The sequence below is a fragment of the Galleria mellonella genome, unplaced genomic scaffold (assembly GCF_026898425.1).
Source record: "Galleria mellonella isolate WM207_F2 unplaced genomic scaffold, CSIRO_AGI_GalMel_v1 utg64, whole genome shotgun sequence".
In the NCBI taxonomy this organism is placed as follows: Eukaryota; Metazoa; Arthropoda; class Insecta; order Lepidoptera; family Pyralidae; genus Galleria; species Galleria mellonella.
Window position 1 is genome coordinate 6,282,540 of NW_026442133.1, and position 27,481 is coordinate 6,310,020.

The 27,481-nt window shown below is 29.7% G+C and overlaps 3 protein-coding genes across 3 annotated transcripts; 2 read left to right on the forward strand and 1 right to left on the reverse strand.

Moving 5' to 3' along the window:
- Positions 1-733: 733 nt before the first annotated feature.
- Positions 734-10,366, forward strand: LOC113512426 (UDP-galactose transporter senju). The gene is made up of 4 exons (XM_026896312.3): positions 734-1,121; positions 2,262-2,385; positions 3,975-4,158; positions 4,347-10,366. Exons 1-4 carry the CDS (start codon positions 1,040-1,042, stop codon positions 4,992-4,994), a joined length of 1,038 nt encoding a protein of 345 aa, XP_026752113.2. The 5' UTR covers positions 734-1,039; the 3' UTR covers positions 4,995-10,366.
- On the reverse strand, positions 8,410-12,520 carry LOC113512339 (5'-AMP-activated protein kinase subunit beta-1). The gene is made up of 5 exons (XM_026896153.3): positions 12,081-12,520; positions 10,777-10,923; positions 10,457-10,588; positions 10,209-10,307; positions 8,410-10,062 (listed from the first exon to the last, which is right to left on the reverse strand). Exons 1-5 carry the CDS (start codon positions 12,399-12,401, stop codon positions 9,916-9,918), a joined length of 846 nt encoding a protein of 281 aa, XP_026751954.2. The 5' UTR covers positions 12,402-12,520; the 3' UTR covers positions 8,410-9,915.
- A 2,285-nt stretch (positions 12,521-14,805) lies between these two features.
- LOC113512363 (proton-coupled amino acid transporter-like protein pathetic) lies at positions 14,806-25,759 on the forward strand. The gene is made up of 6 exons (XM_026896193.3): positions 14,806-15,178; positions 15,868-16,045; positions 18,719-19,076; positions 19,521-19,696; positions 20,342-20,514; positions 21,630-25,759. Exons 1-6 carry the CDS (start codon positions 14,917-14,919, stop codon positions 21,866-21,868), a joined length of 1,386 nt encoding a protein of 461 aa, XP_026751994.2. The 5' UTR covers positions 14,806-14,916; the 3' UTR covers positions 21,869-25,759.
- Positions 25,760-27,481: the final 1,722 nt, after the last annotated feature.

The window sequence follows — 27,481 nt, forward strand, 5'->3', positions numbered from 1 at the left end:
CCTTTTTATAATGACGTGATATATCATAGAAAAAGGATAGCAGATACACAGATTAGAAAGCCTATGATGGACTGTGTAATATAGGTTAGTAGTACCATAGACATATAATACTGAATTCATTCATTATTATGTATGTGTTAGTCTCGAATCTGTGGTTACGTGTGTTCTAAGTAATCTGTAAGTTTATGTATACATTGCCAGATCCGGGATTTCTTTCGTAATTTTAGTTAAATATTTTTTTGATAATAAAAAAATAAAGCGAAATTTAAAAAAGATATAAAATTTTTGGAGAAAAAATATTATATTTTTTATACATTTTAAAGTCTACCGTTTTACCCCAAGAGGGGGGAGGCTTCCCATGCCTTGTCATTCTTAAGGACTAAGATGTTATCCCTCTGCACCCTGTAAATTGAAAGCGTCTAGAAAATTCTGGTTATTTTTTATTTTTTTTATTTTGGTACTTATAAACTATATTGAGGTATATAAATACAATAAAATATATGAATGGAAGTAGCAAAACAGAAAATGAGATAAAGGTAGGAAAGGATATAATAAGTTAATGATAGGAACGGAAAGAATTTATTTTCAACATTCACTTTATGGCAAAATGTTCACTATATTTTGCCATCTGACCAAATAACTAATTCAATAAAATTTCTGGAAACCGTATCGATTTAAAGAAAAAATATTTTACCTTTGGGTAAAAATCAAAATTCGCATCTAACAACCCTGACGTGTTTTGTGGCCTTCTTGTCTTTATTGCATCCATAGGCGATTCAATTTAAATAATATTAATTGCAACTTTTATTTTTTATATAAAATAAATAATATTAATCTAAGTTCTTTACGAAAAGTTTACACTATTTTTAAATATTTAATATATATATGTAATATATTCTAATATGTTCTGTGTAATTCTAATCAATAGTTCATAATAGTAGTCGGCCCGATGTATTTCTGTATTTCCTATAATATATTTTCTAACAAATAGGTTTTTTACTAAAATCTAGTGACCCTTGTGATCACTATATCTGTGACAATGAACGAATTTTATAATTTGTTTCCCAATAAACAAGGCTTTATCACTTTTGCATTGTATATTATACTATTTGTCTTTCAAGGTGGGTGTTGGTCTTTTATAGATATTTAAAATAGATATTATCTTATATTGAAAATCAGAATTCTCTCCTTATTATTTTGTTGTACTTCATATGTAAATAAAATAACCTATTCTATATACTCTACCTCTTTTTTTACTTCTAGTATCCTTAACACTTTTTTTCTACCAGTGTATACTGATAGCACATACATGCTTATTATTCCATTTCCATGACACATTTTTTTTTTACATTATAAATGTTTTACAATATATGCCATTTATATGGTACTTACAGTTTATTATTTTTAGTTATTTTTAATACTACTTTCATTACTTTTCTGACATACTTTCTTTTTTATACATAAAAAGCATTGTTTTTATTATTTAATTAAATAGATTTAAATGTTAAACAATATATTTAAATTTATTGTATTAAAGAATATGATTTTCAAAACATAAATAATTATAATATCTTAAAATTATGTATCTCTCATCATAAAGATTATATGTTAGCTATACTATGTAAAAACTTGTGTGACAAATGCCATGTGGTTCTTGCATAGAATGGGCCACTAATTCCTTTTCTGTGGCTGTCGTAAGAAGTGGGTATGGAAAATTAACAGTCAAGGGAAGAGCAACAAAAGCCCTCTTAAAACATTCTCAAAGACTAACTGCGGTAGCCAATTTGCCTGCCAAGTGTGGCAGCTACTGGCAAGGCTCTTCTTATGGAGAAGGCCTACATTAAACAGCTGATATAATAATAATAAATAGGGTGGAAAGGGATTGTTAGTAATGGAGACTGAGAATCCCATTGCTAGCAATATACCCAACCAGATCGACCTCCTCTCGGTTCCCTCTGGAAACTATCATGGTTCATTCCTGATGAATTCATCATGATGGGCTAACTGGCCTGTTTTCATTCTCATCAAACACCCTTCACTGGTGCTCTGCCAGCATGTCCCATTAGCACGGGTGGTGTTACCATTCCATTTTCACCCATAAAAAAATAATAATAAATATACAGACTTATTTTAAATTTCACACATTTCATTTTTTTTTTCTTATGTTTTCGTATGTAGACTCATAAGGTCCAAGCCTATGATGTCAGTGTTTATATTTGTATTTTTATTATTTAATGAAATAATAAAATTGTATTTTACAGGGGTAATTGTGACTGCATCAAAAACTGAAAATGGTGGATATGATTATAACACCACTCTTGTTGTATTCCTGTCTGAATTACTCAAATTGGTGGCATCAACTGTCCTTTATTCATATAGAAGAGAGTAAGTAATTTTTTAATGATGTTTAACATCATTAAAAAAAATAGTCATAAAAAAATATAAAAAATTTATTTAAATAAGTATTTAGGTACTCATGAAATGAATGAATGAAGTACTTAGTAGTTATGAATATTGTCTTAGTAATATTAGGATAATGTAAATGGTTTTTTTTTTTTTGCACTATAAATATCAATTCTCTTAAAATTGTTATAAATAGAGTTTATTAAATAGTGCCTACTTTAAAATCTTTTTGTAAGTACTTATCAAACCAGAATTACCTATATTTTACAATCAGTAAGTGAGTCATTGACATGATATTGCTAAATACCACTACCCATACTATCTAAACAAATATAGAAATTATAGTTTTAATCTTTAGTCTGTTTTAATAGAACTTACTAAAAAGTAAACAAATAAAAAAATTACTCAACCAAAGTGCTGAAGCTCAGCAATAGTAAAATAGAAAATATATAATTTAATTAAATATTTTGATTTGTTTTATAATTTCATTTAGAGAGTGTTTCTGTGATAATTCTACGAAATCTTGGTTGTTAAGATCTTTGTTTATTAAGATCTATTGAAACAGATCTACTGCTGTATATATTACACAGCACCATCCAGAAGTAAGTAATGCATATCATAGTACAAGTACTATGAATATGAGTCAACAAAAAGATCTCCATAATTTTTTTTATGCAAGTTAAAATGGCAAACAAGCTCATCCACCTCATGAAAAGTGGTGACCATCAGTTATAGATATGAATAGTGCCATGGACATAACAGAGTATACTGTTTCTACCATGATACCGCCTATACATTTCCTACATGACACTCCTTAGTCCTCAGGAATAGCAACACATTCCTGAGAACTAAGGAGTTATGTTTTTGTACCCTGTAGCATACTCTTTAAACTGAAACACAACCATGCAAATACAAGTGGACTAGACCCTTTAGACAAGTGACAAGCGAATTCGTCGATGGAATCGACATCGCTAGCGAGTCCGTGAGACAGAATGAGATAGCAACGCCGAATGACTCATAAAAATTAATACAAATGTTTCTATTGAGAGTGGAATCTATAGACATGGCAATGTAATGAATTAAATACTATGTGTATATTCTTGTCATAATTTGAATATATAATACGCTAATTATAGTCATTACACTAATAATTTCTAAAGTACTTTATAAATTGTTGCTCTCTCTCATCATTTGTATAACAACTTATCAAATCCTATGATAAAAAAAAAATTGAAAGTGTTTTTTCAAATATATTTCATTATAATCATCATATCAGTCGTTAATTGTCTACTGCTAAACATAGGCCTCCCCTATTGAGGGGCATTGCCAGTAATTACCATGCGGGGCAGGCAGGTTGGTAACCACAGTTAGGCTTTAATGACATTTTAAGGGGAATGCTGCTGGCCATCTCACAACCACTAAATTCCCTTAGTCGGCTCTTACGAAAGTATGTCCCTTGGGAAAGGAATAGGGAGCCCATTCTATGCCGGGATCACATGACTACTATAGTATATGTATATAAAGATTATGATTTCTATTATTATTAACTTATATTTGTAATATTATTTCAGAAACAAGCCTCAAATTTTCATGGCAATTGTCATAAATTATAAACTGCTATTGTTATATTTTATACCGTCTTTATTGTATTGTTTCTACAACAATTTGGCATTTATTAATTTGTCACATTATGACCCAACATCATACTACATTTTACTTCAATTCAGAGTTGTCTTAACAGCTTTAATATTCCAGGTAAGAGTAATCTTATATTAATCCTCTTTAAATTAATATATAAGTAGTCATTTGACATCAAAAATATACAATTAAACCTCTGTTCTTTTTTTTAAGTAATTTAATAAGTTTTTAAACAAATTTATAGAAGTTCCACTACTCCTTTATTTGTGAAATAATTCCATGAAGTTATTATCTCTTATTTGCAGATCCTATTCCAAAAGAAGCTTACTTTTATTCAATGGATATCACTGGGAGTCCTAACTTTTGGATGTATATTAAAAAACTTTGATGCTGCATCTGTCCAGTCAAAAGGAGACACTGATTTTTTGTCTCAAATATTTAGTATTTATTTTGTTTCTATTAATTTTCAAAACTTTTGTTCTTGTCTAGCAGGAACATATAATGAATATTTAATGAAAACAAAAGGTTCTGATGTAGATATATTTCTACAAAATGTTTTTATGTACCTTGATTCTGTCATATGTAACTTTTTTATTCTGATGTTTAAAGGGGAGTTGGGTGACGTCTTTGAAGATTTTCAATCTTTAGGTGATATATATGTGATATTAATTATAATAAATAGTGCAGTAGTTGGTATTGTGACCAGCTTCTTTTTAAAGAATCTTAATTCAATTTTGAAAACTTATGCCAGTGCATTAGAATTAATTATAACCGCCGTTGTATGTTATATATTATTTAGTATACCTATTACAAGGTATACAATAACGTCAATCTGTTTAGTCATAATTGCAGTAGCAATGTATTTCAAAAATCCTGTAAATAATACTGTTGTACCAAGTGTTTCAGATGTCAGAGACAAAAAACCTCTTTTGGAAGTTACTACTTATAAATAAAAAGTATTTATAACTTAGTTAGATTAATAGGTTTCATATAAATTCAATTCCTAAGTATTCGTAGTTAAAACAAACTCAAATTGTATTTAAAATAAAATTATATTGTTTATATTTTTAAGTAATAACAGTAAGCTTACTCTCTTATTAATAAAAACGTCAAACCTCTCATTTATTTCCAAAAGTGACATAACAGTCTAATAATTAAAGTAGCTTAGTAAAACATTTTAGTTTTTATGAATCAGGGAGTTAGTTTATTATTTGTAAGTATTGCTTTAGAACTTAGATACCCACTTATTTCTATTTCGTCCTACGGCCTTAGTCACTGTATTTTATTTTAATCTAAAAAATTTCTTATATTTATTTTATTATGCACTTACTTAGGTAAGTAATGTAAAGTCTAGTGTGTACCTACGGTGCTAACACATTTTTAAGTTATATTGTTAACAGAGAAAGGCCTAAATAATAAATCGTGACTTACATTAAATAATAATTTTATTTAAATTACGTATAAGAGGTAGTATCTAATTTAAGGCAAATGTGAATAGTCTATTCGTCGGCCCGTCGTCAGCTCCGTCTGAGACCACATCATCGCTTTCCATCAAATAAGGTCGTGATCAATCGCGGGACCCCTTTAATACCAAAAAATCTACCATTAACGCACCAAAAATGCCAGTATTATTACAAGCATCGTTGCAAATAATAATTATCTACATTAGGCTTTACGTTTGGTATGTAATTAAAACTTCATAACTTTAACTTACCGAAGTGTGGCAACATCACAATTATCTGTCAATTTTTAAAAACAATATTTTCGATATTTCTGACTAATTATTTTAAAAACACTTTTTAAATAATCCATCGGAAATATCGGTAATTATGGATTTGTTTTTGAGACAAATTATTGCTATGTTGCCGCCACTTCATCAAGCTAAATTTGAATGCTATTAAGGTAGTCATTATTATTATTTGCCTTACTTGATATTTCGACTTAATAAGTTGATACACTAGTCATGGTCATAAGCAGTTTATTACATATCGTAAAACGATGAAAAAGTACTCAGTCGAAGAAACCGTTGGAAATAGATCTTTTAAGTCTTTCAAATTTTCAAATATAAATTTTTGTACAAATAATAATGCTAGCAATAGAACCAGTTGATTATTTTAATATTAAGTAAGAAGATAGGTCAAAGCATTCATTACCTATACATATAGGTATTCAAAATATTCCTCCTACAACGCCACCACATTGCACAAGACGTTTAGTGCACAAGTATTTCAATTTATGCAATAATTTGTAATTTAATCTATAAGCTTTTCACTATTGTTTACCATGACGTCTACGACCTATTTATTAGTAGTAAATAGTTGTTCACACTGAACCCTTTCGAAAATACCATTTGTGACTGTGCTGCTATTTGTGTAAATTTTATACATCAGATAACTACTTAATTTATATTGGATCATTCTGCCAGCAGGTTACATCTGTAAGAAACCTAGGAAAAATGTAGCTATATCGAATTGGATTCAAACAGTTAACTTTTAATAATTAAAACACATTCTTATTATTATTTTATAGGCACTTTATTACTATTATTTTATCTATTTACATGAATTTACATTGTTAACACAATAAAATACTTCAACGTCACTGATATAACCTTACCTAGTTAGGTATTCTGAATTAAATGTTAAAATTTTTGTGTCATTCTAAAAAAATGTCAAATACATATACATATTACAAAAATTTAAAGTAAATATATAAGCAGTGCAAAACGTCGTGTGTTAAGAGGAAACGCAGAATTTTCGGGAATTTTGAAGATTAGATACTTTGCAAATCTATCGCTGTCGCGCCTTGCCCGGCATTAACTAAAAGGGACAACAACTACAGCTCAGTTTAACAAATACCTATGACTATCCATATCCAATTTTCCAGAGACAATACATTTATATAGAAAAAAAAAATGGTTCCCATGTTTCCTCTTAAGGCTACGATGACTGAAATCAACTTTTGATCTAGCGCAAGAAATATTTAATACAGGTTTCGTATTGTAATATAGGTAAGTAGGTATGCACCTACGTACCTACCTATATATTTTTAAAGTTGAATGTAACAGTACTCAATGCTGGTGGCACTTCTCAAAATTATTTTAAAATCACACATTGATTTTCTGACACTTTTACCTTTTGAAACTTGTATACTTCGAGCATAAACCATCACATTATATTGTACATATGTATGTACTGTACTACCCAGATGTACGACTATTTGTAGATCAAAAATTTAACAATAAAGTATATACTTGCATATTGTTACAGTAACCAACTTGTCACTAGGGATAAAACCAAATGATAACTAGTACATATAGTTGCATCTACTAGTTACTATTTACATATTTTTGCAGTTGACTGTACATACCCCACACAATATTAATCAATCTCCTTAATTTTTCCAAAATTTTAGTATCAACTAAATATTTTTATTGTAACGTTTTTAATAAGTATTAACAAGGTAATGTATTTCGAGGGGCCGATTCTGAAACGCGATTTCTTTAAACTTATCTCTTAACCTATTAATTTGATAGTTTCGTAAATATACTATTTTTTTGGAATATCATAAACTAAATTTATAATAATTTTGACTTAAATCTTAAATGTATAGTTCATATTAGTCCTTAGAATAATGATTTCACTGTGATATCAAATTATAATTTTATTTTAGAGATAGGTTTAAAGAAATAACGTCTCCAAATCGGCTCCACTATTCAAATAAGAAAGAAATTACGCTGCTAATAGATTTATTATTATACAAAGAGTTCTAAATTAATATTGATCTAAACTATTTAATTGTGCTCTTTTAGGGTAGATAGGCCTGTCAGTAGTAAACTTAAAGTTAATATGCAGGAATTGTGTAAGACTTGAAAAGAATATAGCATAGCAATCACGAATGCAATAAAAGTAGATTACACATACTCGATCATGTATTAGTTTGATAATTAAGTGAACAATGATGTATAAGGATTTTTATACTTACATATATCTTGAATACAGAGACGAATTAAATGTGGAAAATACCCTAGGCAAGTACCTTATAGGTGCCCTTCTAGCGAGCTATATATATAAATCCAATGACAATTGTGTAAAAAAGAATGAAGTTTTGTCTTGCAAAATTATCAATAACATTGTTATAGTTTAAGAACAGCAATAAGTTTAATTAAATGTTAAGTATTGCTAACAAATTTAATGTCGTATCTGTCATGGTTGAACGAAATTATTCACTCTCTTTGTACTGGAAAAACTCCATGCACCACTGCAATTACTGACTGCCGTCAATAACGCTCATTCTTAAGGCTTTGTCAATATTTGGGTAAATTATATAATTATCTTTTGTATAAGTAAGTGCATAGGTACCAGGTGAAAATTCCGCGCTCTTCATTGTGACCTCGCGCCTCTAGGGGCGTGCCTAGTTTGCCTTTGGTATAATCCACCTCTGTCTAAAAGTATCTTAAGATGGTGAATATACATAATAACAGGAATATACATAATATATATAATAACAGGATACTCTGATTACTATATTACAATTCTTTACTCGTATTATTTGTGATAATCGCCGCTTTATTAAATACTGGGCCCATAACAATAAAAGCCGTGTTAATAATTTATAACTATATATATATATATATATAAATATATATATATATATATATTTATGATATAATTGTTAATAACTCCCTAAGTAAGTCACAAGATAATCAGCTTTTTATTCTTTCTCGTAAATACTTTACAGGAACGTATTTATCAAAGATCCGTTTGCCGCTTGTCTAGAAAAACAGAATATATTCGGACTAAATGCACTCGGTATAACTTCGTAAAACAGTATCTACAGTGATAGACGTTACGACCGGACGGATACACATTACGAGCTTGGAAAGCAGAGGAATATAATGCTCAGCACCATTCTTTTTATGAAGCTTATAAATTGTTTAATCGTTATTAGAAAGGAGTTTTAGTTATACGTAGTTTAATTTCTATACAATATACCTTAGAACAGGGGGAGAGGAGTAAGTCTTTTACATGAATTACAGTTACAATTCACTAATGAAACTACTAGTCCATTAATATGATGTTATCAGCGCGACTAAATGTATTGTAATAAATCACAGAATCTTCAGGACTCTATACAATACTACAGATCACACGCCATATATATGCACTCGATTAACGACTGTCACGACACAACTAGCACCGGAGTTATTTGAATGCGAACATTCCGAACATACTCTGATTATTTCAAACTTCAACGGAGTCAATATGACGAAATGTATCGCATGAATTATTAATAGAACTCAAATACCGCTATGACGATAAACGAGTCGGTACTTTTATATCATAGAATAGTAGTGATGTATTGTTTATTAATTATAATTGTGTAAAATATAATTTAATTATTAAATTAAAAATATATTTTCTTTTTTTATTTTAAGCCTTCTAGATTAATTATGTGTTGCAATCTCTATTCGCTGTAAATATTTTAAAGCTGTGTGTATAAACACTAAAGTATAATTTTACATCACAGGCATACATAGTGTAACTCAGAAATAGTTCAACATTCCAAAATACGACAATTATATTATTGAACTGAACGACTCTTGTGAGCAAAATGACGGGCATGCCGCATACCCGCCATTTTGCTTGGGACTGCCATATGAAAAGGGCATACAGTATGTTTCATACAAAGTGATCACAATATTTGGGTTAAAAATAGTTATCAATAATACATGCCTTCAATAAAGTTGTCCTTAAGATTGTTTAGCTCCATTAGTCATTGGATTTCAAATTTACATAACACTTTTTACATATTTTGTCTCTAATATTATAAGTAGCATCTAATATTTTGGATTTGATGTTTAATAATTGCAATTCATATTGGTTTATACAGTAGTGTAGTGACATACTTCTTTCTGTATCTGTGTGTAGCTGATAGCACCATCACTCCATCTTTGATTGATAAGGCATAAAGATGATTTAACATCACATGATTTGGTTCAGGTAATAATGTTGGTTCACACTGAAATTATATTTAAGAATAGTTATATGTAGCTCATAATTGTTATAGTGAGATTGTGAATATGATGTTCATAATATTTAAACACTATAAATATGTGAATATTAATTTGAAAGCTGCAAGACTAGTCACAATGAAAACATACTTACCGAAAGGGGAGTATCTTTATTTAAAATAACTTGCAATAGATGTGGTGGCAATATTGGAGGACCTGATACTTTGTCCCAAGGTTTAGATTGTGGAATTTCCTGAAATTTACAAAATAATAATAAATAAACAATATAATCTAATAAACATTGTAAAATTATACATTGTTTTCTTTTTCCGTTTTAGCAAGAACAAAATCTTATAACAAAATAGTTAGCACTTATTATATCTTTGATAAAGAATACTTTACCTGTGAATATTCTGTCTGTGCACTGCTATGAATACCTTCACTATCTTTAGCTAAAGCTTGAAACACTTCAAAATCAGACATTTTTACTGTAACTAAGTTATTTTTTGAACCCATTCCATTATCTATCAATTTCTGAAATTAAATTTTGGATAATAAGTATTGTGTTATAAACATGTTAAAATATACCTTTATAAAATATAACAATAATAACATAATTATTTTTAATTAATAAATAAATAACTATTAGTAAATTAATGTAAACTTTTCACCAATAATTTTAAAATTTCATAGTTTGACTTATGTGTAATTTATGTACATACCACAGTAGGATCATGACGCCATTCACCATCAACAAAATATTTGTACTGATGTTCTCCCTCTGGCAAATCTATTATAGTGACAAAATCACCATGAGACTTTACCATAGGGATTGTTTTCCAATCAGTAAAAGTCCCACTAATATATACCTACAAGACAATAAGAATGAATGTTTTAGATGAACAGATAAAAATTAAGTGAATGTCTACAGATTTTTTATTAATAATTTTAATGTTTTTAAAAAAAACAACTTTGTTCATTTTATCATACAGTCAAGGGATTTACCATAAAACATAAAAACTTGGGCAATATTAATTATGTAACATACTCTTAACTGCTATCTCGCCTCTATAAAACATGGTAATATTTTACAAGGATATATACATGTGTGTGTGTATATAATATACATATATATGTGTGTGTGTGTGTATAATATACATTCTTCTGTCATCAAACAACTGCACTGTGATGTTATATTTTAATTTAAAGTTAGTGGGAATAGAGACATAAAACCTTTGTTCTCAAGAATGGCAATACATTTGGAATCTCATGAATGCCATAGTGTATTTCATGATTTTCATAATATTGTTCATATTTATATATAACAATTACAATTTTCCATCAGATGAGCTATCAGCTTAATTGGCATTCTAATTTGTATAAAAATATTATCAATAAATTTCAATATGGTAGGTATAACACAAGCAATATCCTTGTTAAAAATCTATACCAAGATGCAATAAAGTGAAATGTAATTGTTTAGTCATATCAAAGATGACTAATAATAGTTCACACAGTATAATATTTAAGTAAGAGGCAACTAGATAAGTCAGTACAAATACCTTCATCAAAATATAAGTCTAAAACAAAAAAACTCCAAATAAAACAACATGCTCTAAGCATCATTATATCAGTCTTTAACTGTCCAATGCTGAACATAAGCCTCCCCATTGAGGGATTTTACCAGTAGTTGCCACACTTGACAGGCACAGATTGGCAACCGCAGTCAGGCTTTAGAGATGTTTTAAGAGGGACACTACTGCTCATCCCTCACCCTCCCTTAGTTTGCTTTTACGACACCTACAGGATAGGAAAGAGTGATCTATTCTATTCCGGGACCACACAGACCTAATGCTCTGAGCAGAGCTCTAAGAAAAAAACAACATAGTTTATCTTACAAACAGAAGAGTACAAGTGTTATGCATAATTTCAATAATAATTCACAAAGTACCATCAATCACCAGTATTATATGTTATCAATTATAAACTTAGATTTCTATTAATTATAAACATAAACACTACGTACTTGTTTGCCTCCGCCTTCCCATTTAAAAACAGTAGGCAGTACTTTAACATCGTCTACAATTTTAGTGCTGTCAGTCAGTGTATTAGACCTTTCCCGTGACGTATTGTACTCAATGTCACTTTCAGGAACAGCCTTCGTGTAATATGGAGCACCATCTTCGATGTTATTATCATCTTCTCGTCCGCAACGATCATCATCTAACTTTTTGTTAAAAGTAAAAACCTGCCCTTCCTTATGACCTGGCGATGACGGACCAACATCAGGAGGTTTAGATATATCTCGATTCCATTCTTTCGTGTGGTTACTTCCAGCATTTCCCATTACTTGTACTGTTTATATATATATATTTTTAGAAGGTTAATTTTTAAACGAAATAATCACTAATTTAGCCCGAAACTAATAGCTCTATTTAAAAACTTATTTGACATTGGCACAGGATTACCAGATGCGAATTTTAATTTTTACCCAAATTTCAAATATTTTTCTCGAAACCAATACTATTTTTTTTTATACCACTGAGGTGGCAGACATGCATACGGCCCACCTGATAGTAAGCGGTTACCGTAGCCTATGAACGATCACAATACCAAAGACATTACGCGCGCTTTGCCGACCCTGAAGAAACCTCTTTACCCCCCTTTTGAAAAAGCCCATGCTGTAGTCTCTTGGGAAAACCTCGGCAGGAAGCTCATTCCATAACCTGAGTTTTCGTGAAAGAAAACATCTCTGAAACCGCGTTGTGCGCGACCATTTAGGCTGTAGGGTATGAGGGTGAACTTCCTGTCGATGGCGAGCCATACGATGATAGAAAATGACCGTAGGCATCATAGTGAATAATTCATCTGAGCACAATCCATTGTACAAGCAGTAGAACACGCAAAGTGAGGTAAAATCTCTCCTAAGACTCAAGGGTTTGATACAGCTTGCAAGCCTGGGATCATCGACAATTCTCATAGCTAGTCGTTGCACTGAGTCAAAGGGTTAAAGCTGATATCTAGGTATTCCCGCCCTTAAGTGACAGCAATACTCCATATTGGGTCGGATTTGCGATTTGTAGAGCAATAATCGCTGATCCGGCGTGAAGTAATACTTCGCTCTGGAAGAGAAAGGGATCGTTAGTAATAGGCTTTAACTGCCCCATTGCTAGCAATATACCCTAATAGGTCGACCTTCATGTGGTGATTCTGTATGTATTCATCACGATGGGCTAACTGACCTGCTTTTTCATTATCACCTATCATCCCTCACTGGTGCCCCGCCAATGCATACCGATAGCGCAGGCGAGATTACCATTCCATTATCCTCCATTAAAAAAATGCTTCGCTCTATTAAACACACCGAGTTTTTTTGATGCCAGCTTCACCTTGTCATCGAGATGGCCACGGAACTGTATGTCACTAGAGATGTCGACACCAAGGATCCCAATGCTCTTAGAGATGTTAAGAGACGTGCCTTGGAACTGTGGTGTCACAGCCAATGGGTTTTTTTAGCGGTGAACGCGCAAGCTTGTGTCTTATTTCTAGAACATTTGGTCTATCACAAAGTTGTATCGTTTTACATTACATTTTTCCATATGGCACAAAATGTATAGTCAAAAAATTATTCCTCTTTCTTTTTCTGTTACTTTAAATTTCATTCTGTTCCTACTTTAGCTTATCCTATTGTCTTCTATTCTTATGCCATTTTCTCTTTATTACCCTTCTATATTTTATCAGTGGTAAAAATATCTAAAAAAATACCCAAATTTTCCCAACATATTTTACTTTTCTCAGGAATTTCATTTTGTTAACACATGATTTTTTTTTTATTTATAATAATTTGAATTTATTAAAAATAAAATTTTGATTTTGATATATAAAGGTCCCCGGTGCGTTGCCGGGTTTCGGCACCAAAAATGTCAATAAAATTTTAAATTTTATGAAATAAAAGACATGATGATAGCTAGAAAAAGAATGAGTTTTTTATTTTTTATTAAATTCAAATTATTATAAATAACAAAAAAGTTTTCATATGTTAACACATTTCTCTAAAATTTTGCGCGTGAAAAAATTTTTACTCAAAATTACGAATAAAATATCAATCTGGCAATGGTGCTGTGACATTAAAAAAATAACTTTGTGCCTGTTACTTGCATTGACATTGACATACCCACAGAAAAACAAGTTAGTTAATATACTTAGTCTATGACAAGAACCTACCTAATTATACTACAGACACCTACGTTATTTAAAAGTCAGTGCTGTTCATTCTACGGCACCATTGTTTTAAATTGTACTTTAAACCTATTTCAAAATTTTACATTTCTGTTAAAAAAGGCTACCCTTTATTCTAAGGACCAATATGGTTTTAATTTTTAATATATTTAACACACAATTATTATAAATTTAGTTTATAATATAAATCAGTAATTTTAGAAAATTATCAGATTAAAATATTAAGTTAATAAGAAACAGATGAGATAGAGAAATGATGCCACAGAAAGGTATCACAGCGTTTATATTGATCAAAGATTTTTTATGTGTTTTAAAAAATTTAACTGCACAACTCTCATCATCCTTTATATTCACATTAATATAAAGAGTAAAAGACTCTTTATATTAATGTAAAAAAGAGGCAATTACTGATTTACAGTTTTTTTTTATCCAGTTCTTATATTTTATTCTTAGACGTTTATTTTTATCTGCTTTTACTTGCTCTGTGCTGTGCAAATACATACCTAATCTACGCTACGTAAGTAGGTAGGTACTACGTCATAATAAAAATCAATGTTATCATTTCGATTTTGTGATCCTCGTTACTCACATGGACATACGTGATCATATTAGAATAATTAATAATGAATGATGAAAAGCAACCACTTCTCACGACAGGGCCTGGCGTTCCTATTGATAATGTTGAAGTGCAAGCCGTAGAGTTAGTAAATGATCCATCAGTGCCTAAGACTGAAAAAGATAAAAGTGAATATCACCCTGCTGCAGAACGATGTTTGGAACATCCCACTTCGAACTTCGATACTTTGATCCACCTCCTAAAAGGAAATATAGGCACAGGAATTTTGGCTATGCCGGATGCCTTCAAAAATTCCGGTTTAATAATTGGTAAGTTTATTACAGAGTATTTAGACATTTGTTTATTTGCAAACAACAAAAAATTTTTAGATCAGCGGATACCTTTAAGGATGATTTTTTATCATAATAATAATACATAGTTTTATTAAATTTTTATTCTTATATTTCTTAAGGGTCTATAACGTGCGCGTGACATCCCTGATATTACCGATGTTCATAGACTACCGTTATACCGATAGCCCCGTTTACCATCAGACAAGATGTAAGCTTGGTTGCCATCATAGTAGTATAAAAAAGAAATTTTAATTGAATAAATATATTTTAATATGTCCTTAACATGTTGGAGACCGCATTAAAAAAAATCATATTTCTCACATATGGACTGGCATTTTTTTATTGTTAACTATGGAAATATTATTTTTTAAATGTTTTTTTGTATGCAATAATTCTATGTCAAATTAACTAAGTCTGCTATATACAGTATTTCTTTGAGGGAGAGGCGAATCAACTACTGTACATAAATTGTTGTATTGTATTTAAATCATACACAATGGTGTACATGTGGTCCCGAAGTAAAACAAATTTGTGTGCCCATGCGGGCCGGTAATGTTGTTACAGAGTGACCCACCGGTGGGTATGCAGTCTTTAACATGTTAATGTATGTTTACTGGTGCTGTTTTGTAAACAATTAATATACTTATTAAAATAATCCTATTCAGGTGTATTTGGCACTTTGTTCATGGGGATGATTTGTACACATTGTATGCACATATTAGTGCAATGTTCGCATCAACTGTGCATTAGGAACCAACGACCGGCATTGAGTTTTTCTGAAGTTGTAGAGGATGCTATTGCTACAGGACCAATTCCTCTCAGGCCATATGCTAAAACAATGAAGTAAGTATATCATATATTAATGTACTTTGTTACCATACATGCTATCTTTTCATTTTTCATATTAATAATAATATCATGTTAGCAAAAGCTATTAATATAGACTGAATAAATATAAAAATGAATTGGCTGCTCAACTACAAAGATTGGAGAACCTTAAATTCTCAGGCAAAAAAAAATTAAATAACTATAGGAAATATTTGCAAAGTAAGATTGAGAGTGTAATCAATGTATCAACCTTAATACATGATAGAAAGAGGTTCTGTTTTTGACAACCTAATAGGATTAGTAGACTAGTAGCATAATACAAATTATATAACTACAAATGAAAAAATGTTCATTGTATTTAAATTCACATAATGAAAAAATGATATGCCACTTAGTTTAAATAATATAATTTGTAAATGAAATTTAAGGGATGAATTTGATTTAAATTAGATAAAAAAAAAATGTAGACACACTTATAACTGAAAATTTTTCAGTTATAAGTGTGGCTCATCTGCACTTATAATAATTTCCTTTCTAATAAAACTAAGAAAAAAACCTAAATCGTTAGCATTTTTTTAAAGATGCATTCTCTAGTGAAAGTACATTTTCTTATAACAGCATTGATTGAAAATTGGCAAAATATGTTGTATGTTCTCTCTTCTCTATTGCATATTATGAAACTATTTCCTTAATATACAATATTTTCTTGTTTACCATATATATAATTTAAAATTTTACTAACAACCCATAATGTAAAAATAGTGTATGATAACTTGGTGATAATCAAATTGTTTATGACACTTTCCAAACTGTTTCCACAAACAAAAAATTGGATTTGTCCAAATCCAAATTATATGCAACTGAAATAGCATTCACATATAAATCACTGTATCACTTATGATGAATTTTGGTATAGAGATAGATATCCTCTACCCAAAGGTTGCTTAGAAAAAATAACAATGCAGCCTATTGTATAACTTCTCATTAAAATTTATTGTATTTAATATTTTTTTAATGATGCAATAAAGTGTAAATAAATAAATAGAACACTGGAAATGATTTATAGGCTACCTTTTCTCCCGGTGAATGAACATATTTCGGTCATGCGGATGAAGTCGCGGATAAAGTAAGCTAGTAAAATAATAAATGGGTAGTAATGTATATCATATCCTCTGTACCATTCATGTTTCAACCGTGTAGCAGCTGTGTTTGCATGGCTGTGTTTCGGTTTGAAGGGTGGGATATGGCGTGCATTTGCTGGATATAGAGGAATAACACCTGAATCCTCAGGAATAGCAACGCATGGGGGTATCATGGGTGAAACAGTATACTCTGTTATGTCCACGGTACTGCTCATGTCTATAGGCGACGGTTACCACTTTCCATCAGGTGGCGGTCCACCTGATGGAAAGTGGTAACAGCTTGTTTGCCATTCTAAGTTGTATAAAAAAAAATCAACAAATGTCAAGTATTTTATATATTATAAAATTCTAACATTTTATATGAAATTTACACTATACGCACGGTGAAATAGAATTTATTAGTTATAACCAACTCAAAAAGAAGCAGGTTGTCAATTCGATTGTATTTTTTTTTTGTTTATAACGTCGTAATTCCATGATTTATCAGTCATCATTAATAATCAAATATGATATTAATTTCAACTTGATACCTCCACGTGTTCCTAAGAAAAAAAAAAGGGTCTTGACAGATGGACAGACAGACGGACAACGAAGTGATCATATAAGGGTTCCGTTTTTTCCTTTGGATGTGCGGAACTCTAAAAATGTAAATTAAAAACAATAGATGATAGATAGGGCATGCAAATTCTATAACTAAGTATGACACTGGCATTTGTAGTTGAAATTGCGATAAAAAAATGTTTGTGAAAGTGCCTATAGGAATATCATTTACTCTCATTTCAGTTGTTATATTTTTCCAAACACCAATCTATTTGTAATATATTCTGTTTGCTGGATACATATACTCATTATCAATTGTTAATCCAGTAATATAAATTTTCCACAACATATTGTGTCATTATATTACTCATTACATAGTTCGGTTTCGTCCTCTTGATTGGAACATAATAATTTATCGAGACAATATGCAGTAGGTAACTTAACTGTATTATGATTTCCTGTTTTTTTCGTTAGTGTTTTTTGGGAAAGGAATGGTAACCCCGCCCGCGCTGTCGGTATAGGCTGGCGTGGCACCAGTTAAAGATGATAGATGAGGATGAAAGCTGGTCAATTAGCAAACGTAACGAATTCCATTAGAATTAACCAAGTTGCTTTCCAAGGAGAACCGTGTGGGGGTCGACCTGATAGGGTATATTAACTAGCGATGGGGCTGTTAGACCCCATTACTAACAATTCTCTTCCCCCCAGGTACCTACATGATTTTCATTTAAGTTTAAAAATTATCTAAATACGAAGAAGTCACGCGACGATTTTGATAATTGTTTTTAAATCGAAAATACGTAGAAAATACGCAAATAATTACTTTTTTCGAAGTTAACTCACTTAAAAAAATACAATTTCAAATATCACGTGCACGAAGTCGCGAGCGCATATACCTATTATCTCTCTTCAGGTAGAGGCAATAGTTTAATAATGGGACTATATAATGTTATATGGTTATAACATGCATGGTTTTCTGATTCATACTAACATTTTTTTGTTTCAGGGCTATCATCAATATATTTTTAGTAATAACCCAATTAGGTTTTTGCTGTGTGTACTTTCTGTTTGTTGCGACTAACCTACAAGATTCAATGCATTTTTTCCATATAAATTTAAATGTACACACCTATTTAGCTTTATTGCTCCCACCTATACTAGCATTAGCTATGCTAAAGAATTTAAAGTATTTAACCCCAGTATCACTTATTGCATCAATAATGACTGCTTGGGGCCTGGTGGTAACGTTTTACTATATATTGCAAGATTTGCCCCCGACCAGTAGTGTGAAAGCATTCGCGAGCTGGCATCAATTGCCATTGTATTTTGGCACTGCTATATATGCATTTGAGGGAATAGGAGTGGTAAGTAATATCTATTGATATATATTAATTATATTTATTATCTTAATATTGTCGGGTTAAAAATCTTTACAATCTCTTAGAACAAAAGACATAACGGGTTTGAGTCTCGGTTAGGCTATTAAAGCTATATACTGTCATAAATAGATGTCCTCTACATATTTTACATGGCGTGTCTACATCGACATGCCGTGTACAGTAAAAGTATAGAACCAACATCTTGCGGTGGAATTTTCGAACAAATTCAACATATGGACTTTCACGAAGAAAACCTATATCTTTTTTTTTTTTAAAGACAACGATGCTTCAGCCACTCTGTTTTCATGTTCGAACTGTTATATATCCTAATAAAGTGAGAATACTGAAGTATTTAGTTTAAATAACATACATAAATGTAATCCAAAATCAATTTTAATTTAATGTACTAATTCAAGCCATAAATTTCAGATTTTGCCATTAGAAAATAACATGAAAACGCCAGATGATTTTGGTGGATGGACTGGAGTCCTTAACACAGGGATGGTAATTGTAGCTGCATTGTACACTGCCATCGGTTTTTTTGGATATCTTAAGTATGGAGAACATGTACTTGGCAGTATTACGTTAAATTTGCCAAATGACTTGTGAGTGTCAAAGATTTCTTCTATTAAGTCTCTTGCTACATCTATATGACTCGTCTCTTATATAGACGTTGATTTGGAGAAACGTAAAAGCTTTTTTTTCTAATAAAGAAAAGCAAGATTTTTTTTTTCAAAAATATATTTTGTGTCTCTTTCACTTGTATTATATATTTGTGCAAACTTTAATGGCTGTTAAATTATTATTTGTGTAATTATGTATTGTTATAACTGTCTGTTTGCCTTATATAAATAAGTAAAGGAAATATAATTAAATTCAATTAGACAGTAGATTGTATTGTATGTATACGAACAAACTGATGGGAAATGGTAATTATCATTAACTGATGCCCACTGAAAACTCTGTGACATGTCATACATTGCCATTTCTGCCAATTTGCCAAACAAATTTATTTTACCATATTTCAATTCAGCATATCTTAATAGTTTATTTACTATTAATTAAAGTTTTTTTTAACTTAATAAATGAAAATAAGTTCATTCCTTAGTTAAGTGTCTATAATATATATCAAAACCACGCAATTGGGTCAAATCGGGTCAATTAATTGTATGTAAAAGAATTCATCAAAATTGTTTCAAGTACTCTTCCGCTTTATACTAATTAATTTTTTATACTGATTAATTTTACAGATTAGCGCAAAGCGTCCGAGCAGTTATGGCTGCTTCTATTTTTCTGTCATACGGACTCCAATTTTACGTTCCAATGAATATTGTATGGCCGTATATCAAGTCAAAATTAACATCTGAAAATGCACTAAAACATGGCGAAGCACTTACTAGATTTACACTTATATCTCTAACATGTAAGTACCATAACTTTCCATTCATATGCTTTATTTTTATACCAGATAGTTTATCAGTCAATACTAGTTATTGTGTGTCCTATATAAATATTATAACACACCTAAGTACCTACAGTGGGTTATCGTGTTGCTTTTCCTATAGTTATTATGTACAAATACAAGTAAATAAAAAGCATTTATTATTATTATTGAGTAAATACCTCATGATGTACTTAAGGATATGGATTTTTTACACTTGATTGTCTGTTTACTTAAAAACCTTTCATTACATGTGGTAATGATGAACAACTGTTCGTCAATAATTTTTCACTATATTTGCAACTTTATTTATATTCTTAATTCGCCTGTATTTATAGTGAGAGTATGTTACGCTATGTTATATTCGTTTTTGAATTTTAATAATTCTTATTTACAATCCATAGTATTTACTTCATTGTCGCATTAGTCTCGCATAATTTCATTACTACAAGGACCTTGGTTTTTGAGCAACATAATTTTAATTGTATAGATGTTTTTTTTTTTATACAACTTAGAATGGCAAACAAGCTGACAGCCCACCTGATGGAAAGTAGTAACCGTCGCCTATAGACATGAGCAGTACAGTTTGAATGTTACACAATCATGCTTTGATCATCTGATCATATCATCTGAATGTATATAAATTAGATTTGGGTAGACCTTTTTTTAAAGGGTGAGAATGGAATGGTAAGAGCTAGTGAGAGATGATAAATGAGGATAAAACCTGATCAGTTATCATAACAAATTTTACAAGAATGAACGACAATGGTTTTTTAAAGAGGAACCTCATGAAAATCCTGATAGGGTACATGGCTAGCAATGGGACTGTCGGAAATCATTACTAACACTATTTTCTCCTAATTTGGGTACGTTACTCATGTATCAAATTTCATTCGTATGATTAACAATGAAAGAATATATACCAAATCACGCGGGAAAAGCCGCAGTATTTAACTTGTAAATTATAAAGCGTATTTATTATTATTTCATTAAATACACATCAGTCTAAATAGATATAGACAAAGCTAACATAGTTGCTGTTATCATGAAACTTATCTGTGTGAACGAGGACAACTAATGTGTTATCTGTTATGCAGTTTCAGCGGCCGCTCTAATTCCCAACTTGAGCGGTATTATTTCGTTGGTGGGCGCTTTCAGCAGCTCTGCATTGGCTCTTATATTTCCACCGTTCATAGAAATAATAACTTTTTGGCCCGACCAACTCGGTAAATATAATTGGAAGTTATGGAAAGACATCGCCATAATCGTTTTTGGAATTACCGGTTTCGCCTTTGGCACTTATGCTAGTTTAGAAAATATTTTACAGCATACCTAAACACAATTGTCTGTTCCCCACAGAAACTTGACTAAATGAATAACAATTACCAAAGATTTTTGATTTATTTTTTATTAAATGAGTAATCATGACAATAATTGTATGTAGTAATCATTTTGATCTGTTTTACTTTTATTATATATTTTTAATAGCTTTTAGGTAACTGCAGAATAAGAGCTTAGCATATTGCTGAAACTTATTTATATTTATTTTTTAATAATAAGTATTCAATCATTGACATGATAATGCATTTAGCATTATTTAAAAAAATGAAGATATGTTGAGTTCTTAACCTTACCTAGTGAGATTATAATTAAGTCAGATAATATAAACTATGATTGTTATTCATTTCTATAGAAATATATTAATAATATTATTGTAATGAATTACCCGTTGGTATATTTTTCTTATGTAATATAATATTTAATTATGCTTGTTATCTAATTGTGATTTTGACAATTTATGAAATTATGTTTCTTATAATATTTTAGATGCCACTGACTATTTAAGATCTTTATCAGCCTTTTGTTCTCTTAAATTAATATTATACATATATTTAAAAGGTATAATTTAATCAAAATTTAATTCTCAAGTAACTGGATATCAGTTTATAGTATACTTAATATAAGTATTTTTAGAACGTTAATTTTACAGAACTGTGATGTAAACTAAACTAATGTAAAACAAAAATAAGAATAAAAATTATAATTTATTTTTATTGTATTAACTGTAATCAGTTACATATTAATATAGAAAATATAAAACGTTACCTATCACAGTTATTAGATTAATATAGTGATTCTGTTTTAGATGAGATCTATATGGGCGGGTATACTTAGAAGAGTACTTGATGCTTATAATATCTGCATTCTTAGAATTGGCGTTTTTTATTCGATTAAATATGTGTATATTCATAGTTTCGCCCCGCATTATCGCCCGCCCATCATATTTTCGTTAATCTGAATTTGCATGTATTATTATATATACAATATTAATAATAATAATTTCTTTTTATAGATACTTTTATTACATAACACGATTGGCAGCTTAATGAGACCTAATTTCTGGTTAAAAATTATTCGATTTTGAAGTACTTGTAAATTGTTCAGTATTATTTCATTTAACATGAACTGAACATAGTTTTGTTTTTAAAATTTTCTTTTAGCTAGCTTTATCGATTATTATAAACTGAAGGTCCATAGTCGTCTACCCCTTCATAAAAATTACTCCACCTAATTATTTTTTACAAGATTTATACATTAATTAGCCACTGTATGAAGTTTAGCGTTTATAAGCAAGAGCAAGGGACTGGTGATAAGTCCATTAAAATCACCATGTATCATTAAATTCAAATTCGTTTTACGAACTGATTTACATTAGGGATTAAAGTTTCCATAATGGCTATCGCCTCTCACGGTCGTTCTTGCATTCATGGACAACGTTTAAAAATACATATGATTGTCAAAATCTGATATGTGAAAAGGATGATTTTTAGCGAACTTATAGGTTACCTGTTATCTATTCTGTAAGCTTCTATAAAGTTGAATGCGCACGGAAAATGTTGAGAGCGATATTTCTGCACAATACTAATAATATCTTTAATACTTAATGGCATTACTCCGAATTCAATCAAATGACGCTGAGCTAATAAGAAATGAATCATGATATAAGAGCAGGGTTCCTCTAGAACCCAACCATTAATCTTGATTAAAAAATAATGTAATAAGAGATTGGGCTCTATCTTTCTCTGATATTTGTTACCTATTAAGATGAATGGCGTGTATCACGGATTGAGCACAAAGTTTGAAATAATTAGGTATATAGTTTATTTGAAAAAGTTTAAAGCTTTGCTGTGTTATTATATTGAAATTTATTAATATATATATATATATATATATACATGAGAGTACTCTTCCATATACCATATATATATATATATGGTATATGGTAGAGTACTCTCATGTACATATATTCATATATATTCTTGGCTAAAATACTCATAAATCAATCCGGATACATTTTTACAATAAAATAAAATTGATTAGTTCACTAAATGTCGTGATATAATTAGATTGGTGTTTCATATTATTGTAAATGTGTCATAAATTTACTTGAGTACTATAATATTAAGTATCTTTTACCACTTGTTACATTAACTTATTGGATAAAAGTTTTGAAATTTTTAAGAACAAGATGTTACAAAACATAATTAATGTAACAAGTATATCATGGTGACAGGGTTAAAAAATCAAAACATTTGTAGTCGACTGTACCTATCCATGGGCCTTTGAGGTTGGAAAGGGAGAATTTACACAAATCTTAACAACAATTATTATTATATGATAAGAGTGTAACTTTAACACATCAGTGCAGTTTCAGTGGCCTAAGAAACTAAACTAGAACAACTTTTGGAATCCTATGATAACGTTAGGATGAATCAATAGTAAATTTTTATTATTGTTACTGTAAGAAAATTTCATTATTTGTAGGCTAAATAAGTTACATTATTATAATCTTAATATATCTAGCTTTCAATGTCTTAATTTAACTGTCTACATATAGATAATTTAACACAAAAATTTTGACTTCTCAAATTGTTGTTCAAATTAATATTACCTATTGTGCATAGTTGAGATAAAAATATGAACTTTTTAATATAAATGTTACTAGCGTTTTAAGCTAGATATCTGCCTGTGATATTAGTACATTAAGACTAAAATTACTAATTATGCGTATTGTGACCTAAATATTGTAGAACGAAATAATAACTGAGTATCTATCAAAAATTTAGGTCAGTATATATTTAATAATTTTATTTTTTTATTTTAATTACATCTTAATTTTCTTTTTTTTTTATGTGCTTTAACTATATTATTAAATAATCTAATCTGAGAATATTAATAGTGGTAAATTGAAAATAGTTTCTATTCATATTTTCGAATAATTTTGGTCCTAATGTATTAATTAAAGATCCTTATTTTTTATTAAAAAGTAAGTATTATTAATAAATTTTCATTCTCTATGAATTAATTACTTAAATGTCTAAGTACGTATAAGTTATATTTGACACGAGTGAAAAAAAGTGTACTGATCAGCAATGCTATTTTGTAAAGAATCTCACTTTCCAACTGGCTTCATATTTACGTGGACAAAATATTCACAAATTTCACAAACAATTTAAAATAAATATTTTCAAATTTAACAATTAACGGCCGATACAATAACATTTTCAAATTTGTGAACTGAATGACAAGTGATACGAATTTTGAAAAGTGAGTACCTAAAAATGGTAGCACACTCCAGTTCACTGTTTCGCCACTTTAACAAAATAGCACGCGATTTTATATATTTACTTACAAAATACCAAATATAAATCATTTGTGGATACGCTAGTGAAACTTGAGCGTGCTAATAGAACAGCACTATAGTGGCGGATGTAGGATTTCGTTTAAACGAGGTCTATTTTTCTATATTAAAAAAAAAGAGAAATTAATTTTATTATCCATATAATTACAGTCCTACTTGCAATTTGAACAGAGTGAACACGAAAATTGTTTTAAATTGGTCCAAAATATATTTCGGCCATAAGCTGGACAGATGGCAATTGTTCTCTTCCCCTTTCGCCTATCTTATCCATAGCTCCTACTAAGTACAATAATATTCTGTCGCCAACTTGTGAAGGTAGTCTTTATAATATATTTTTAAATTTTACATTTGTAGGTAATCCATATGTATTCGTACAATGTACAAGTACTCAAATAGTACAAACCCAATACTTTTTTTTATGTATTATCTATATGTTATTGTGTATCGTCCATTATATCATATTTTAATCATGCTAAATTAAATGTATACTTATATACAAAAATATAGCTGCAGCATTACAATGAACATTTCTTTTTCTTATGGCATTTTTAGCCCAATTTTAAATAAATTTGGACCGGTGAGTAAACTAATTATAATTAATATAGTTAAGTATAAATTTGCATGTATTATCTGATTATTTATTCGTTCATATAGTAACGGAGCTAATTCCTATATTAATTATGCTAATTTGTAAAATTAAAATCCATTAGCGTTGTTGCAACCAGTTTCTATTATTTATCGTTGTGAATTAAAATTGAATTATAAATAATGACATATAAAGATAAAAAGTACTTAAGGTACTGCTCATGTCTATAGGCGACGGTTACCACTTTCCATCAGGTGGGCCGTCAGCTTATTTGCCATTCTAAGTTGTATATAAAAAAAATATTGTAATATTTCCTGTTAAAATATCTCCATTTAAAATTAATAAGTCATGGACATTAGTAATTGTAATGAAATTATAATTACAAATAAGGCTATGTCTTTTATATACTTAAAACAGCATATATATTCTTTCAAAATAAATAAGTGTTCTTTTTTCAGATGCTGTTTGACTGAGCACAACATTTACAACTTTTGATTAATACGCCAAAGACTGCATTATCCAGAATAATAAAACACAATAAAGAAACTAAACATACTTATACTTGTTTTATTTTCCATGTTATACTTTAAATCAGAAAATTTTATATTATGAAATAGCTAGGTTCTTTATGAAAACGGTCTATATCGATATTTTATATGAGGCCAATATAGATATCGAAATCTTTGTATAGATACAGCACTATAGATTTTTTTTATAATTGTCATAATGTTGTCATCGAAAAGGTAACACGTATTTGATTTATCAGGATTTATAAATATAAATAAGTCGCTGCAAACTTTTATAACAGTGATTACTTGTTCTATGGTTTAAAAAAAGTTTGGATCTTACTGGTCTTAGTTTGGAAGACGTCCGAGCAGGATAATTGTAGTCACTAGACAAGTTAAACCATACAAAATGAAAATGTGTTTTCTTTCTTGTAATATAAAAAAATAAACATGTAAGGCTGCTAAAATTGTTCCTTAGTATAAGTTATTATAACTTTCTGAATTTGATTTAAGTTGTTTTAAAACTAATGTAAATATTCTTAACTGTATAGAAAAATAAATAATTAAACAAGTTTTCATTTAATTTTATTAAATGAGTAACTATTGAGTTTCTTTATTTTTTATTTAATACCTAAGAAGGTTAAAAAATAAAGCAAAATATCACACTTGTCATCACAAGAACGATTAAACACTATTTCATGCAACAAAATAAAATTATCTTCTATTAAGTACGTGATGATGACGTATTAAGTACGAAGAAGATGTAAGTGAATGAAGAAAATTATTGAATGTCGTGGTAAAAGCTCCAAAATCCGAGAAACACTCTTTCGGTCCTGGGGGGCAAGTTTTAAAGATGGCAGCCCTATACATACCTGTCGTATATAAATGCGTTGATATGATTTTAAAACTAAAACGAATAATATGATTTAATTGTAATTATTGTCCTCAGATTGTTAGTAGTATAAACTACATAGGTACTCATGGAAGGGCATACATACATTGAATAAAATGGTTGTGAGATAAAAAAATTTTAGTGTGTAAAATCTTTTGAAATAGTGAAACAAGAAGATAATAATTGAATATAATTTTGATCTTAAGTACGAGTCTATTATACATGACAGCAGCAGAAATGATCGCAAAATTGGTGCATGATTG

Excerpts from the sequence above, each read along its gene's own strand:
- LOC113512426 (XM_026896312.3), top strand. The coding sequence starts at position 1,040 with ATGAACGAATTTTATAATTTGTTTCCCAATAAACAAGGCTTTATCACT. Across the intron at positions 1,122-2,261 it reads TATACTATTTGTCTTTCAAG|GGGTAATTGTGACTGCATCA; the intron begins GTGGGTGTTGGT and ends TGTATTTTACAG. Across the intron at positions 2,386-3,974 it reads CTTTATTCATATAGAAGAGA|AAACAAGCCTCAAATTTTCA; the intron begins GTAAGTAATTTT and ends ATATTATTTCAG.
- LOC113512339 (XM_026896153.3), bottom strand. The coding sequence starts at position 12,401 with ATGGGAAATGCTGGAAGTAACCACACGAAAGAATGGAATCGAGATATA. Across the intron at positions 10,924-12,080 it reads GGGAAGGCGGAGGCAAACAA|GTATATATTAGTGGGACTTT; the intron begins GTACGTAGTGTT and ends ATTGTCTTGTAG. Across the intron at positions 10,589-10,776 it reads GGCGTCATGATCCTACTGTG|AAATTGATAGATAATGGAAT; the intron begins GTATGTACATAA and ends ATTTAATTTCAG.
- LOC113512363 (XM_026896193.3), top strand. The coding sequence starts at position 14,917 with ATGAATGATGAAAAGCAACCACTTCTCACGACAGGGCCTGGCGTTCCT. Across the intron at positions 19,697-20,341 it reads TTAAATTTGCCAAATGACTT|ATTAGCGCAAAGCGTCCGAG; the intron begins GTGAGTGTCAAA and ends TTAATTTTACAG. Across the intron at positions 20,515-21,629 it reads TACACTTATATCTCTAACAT|TTTCAGCGGCCGCTCTAATT; the intron begins GTAAGTACCATA and ends TCTGTTATGCAG.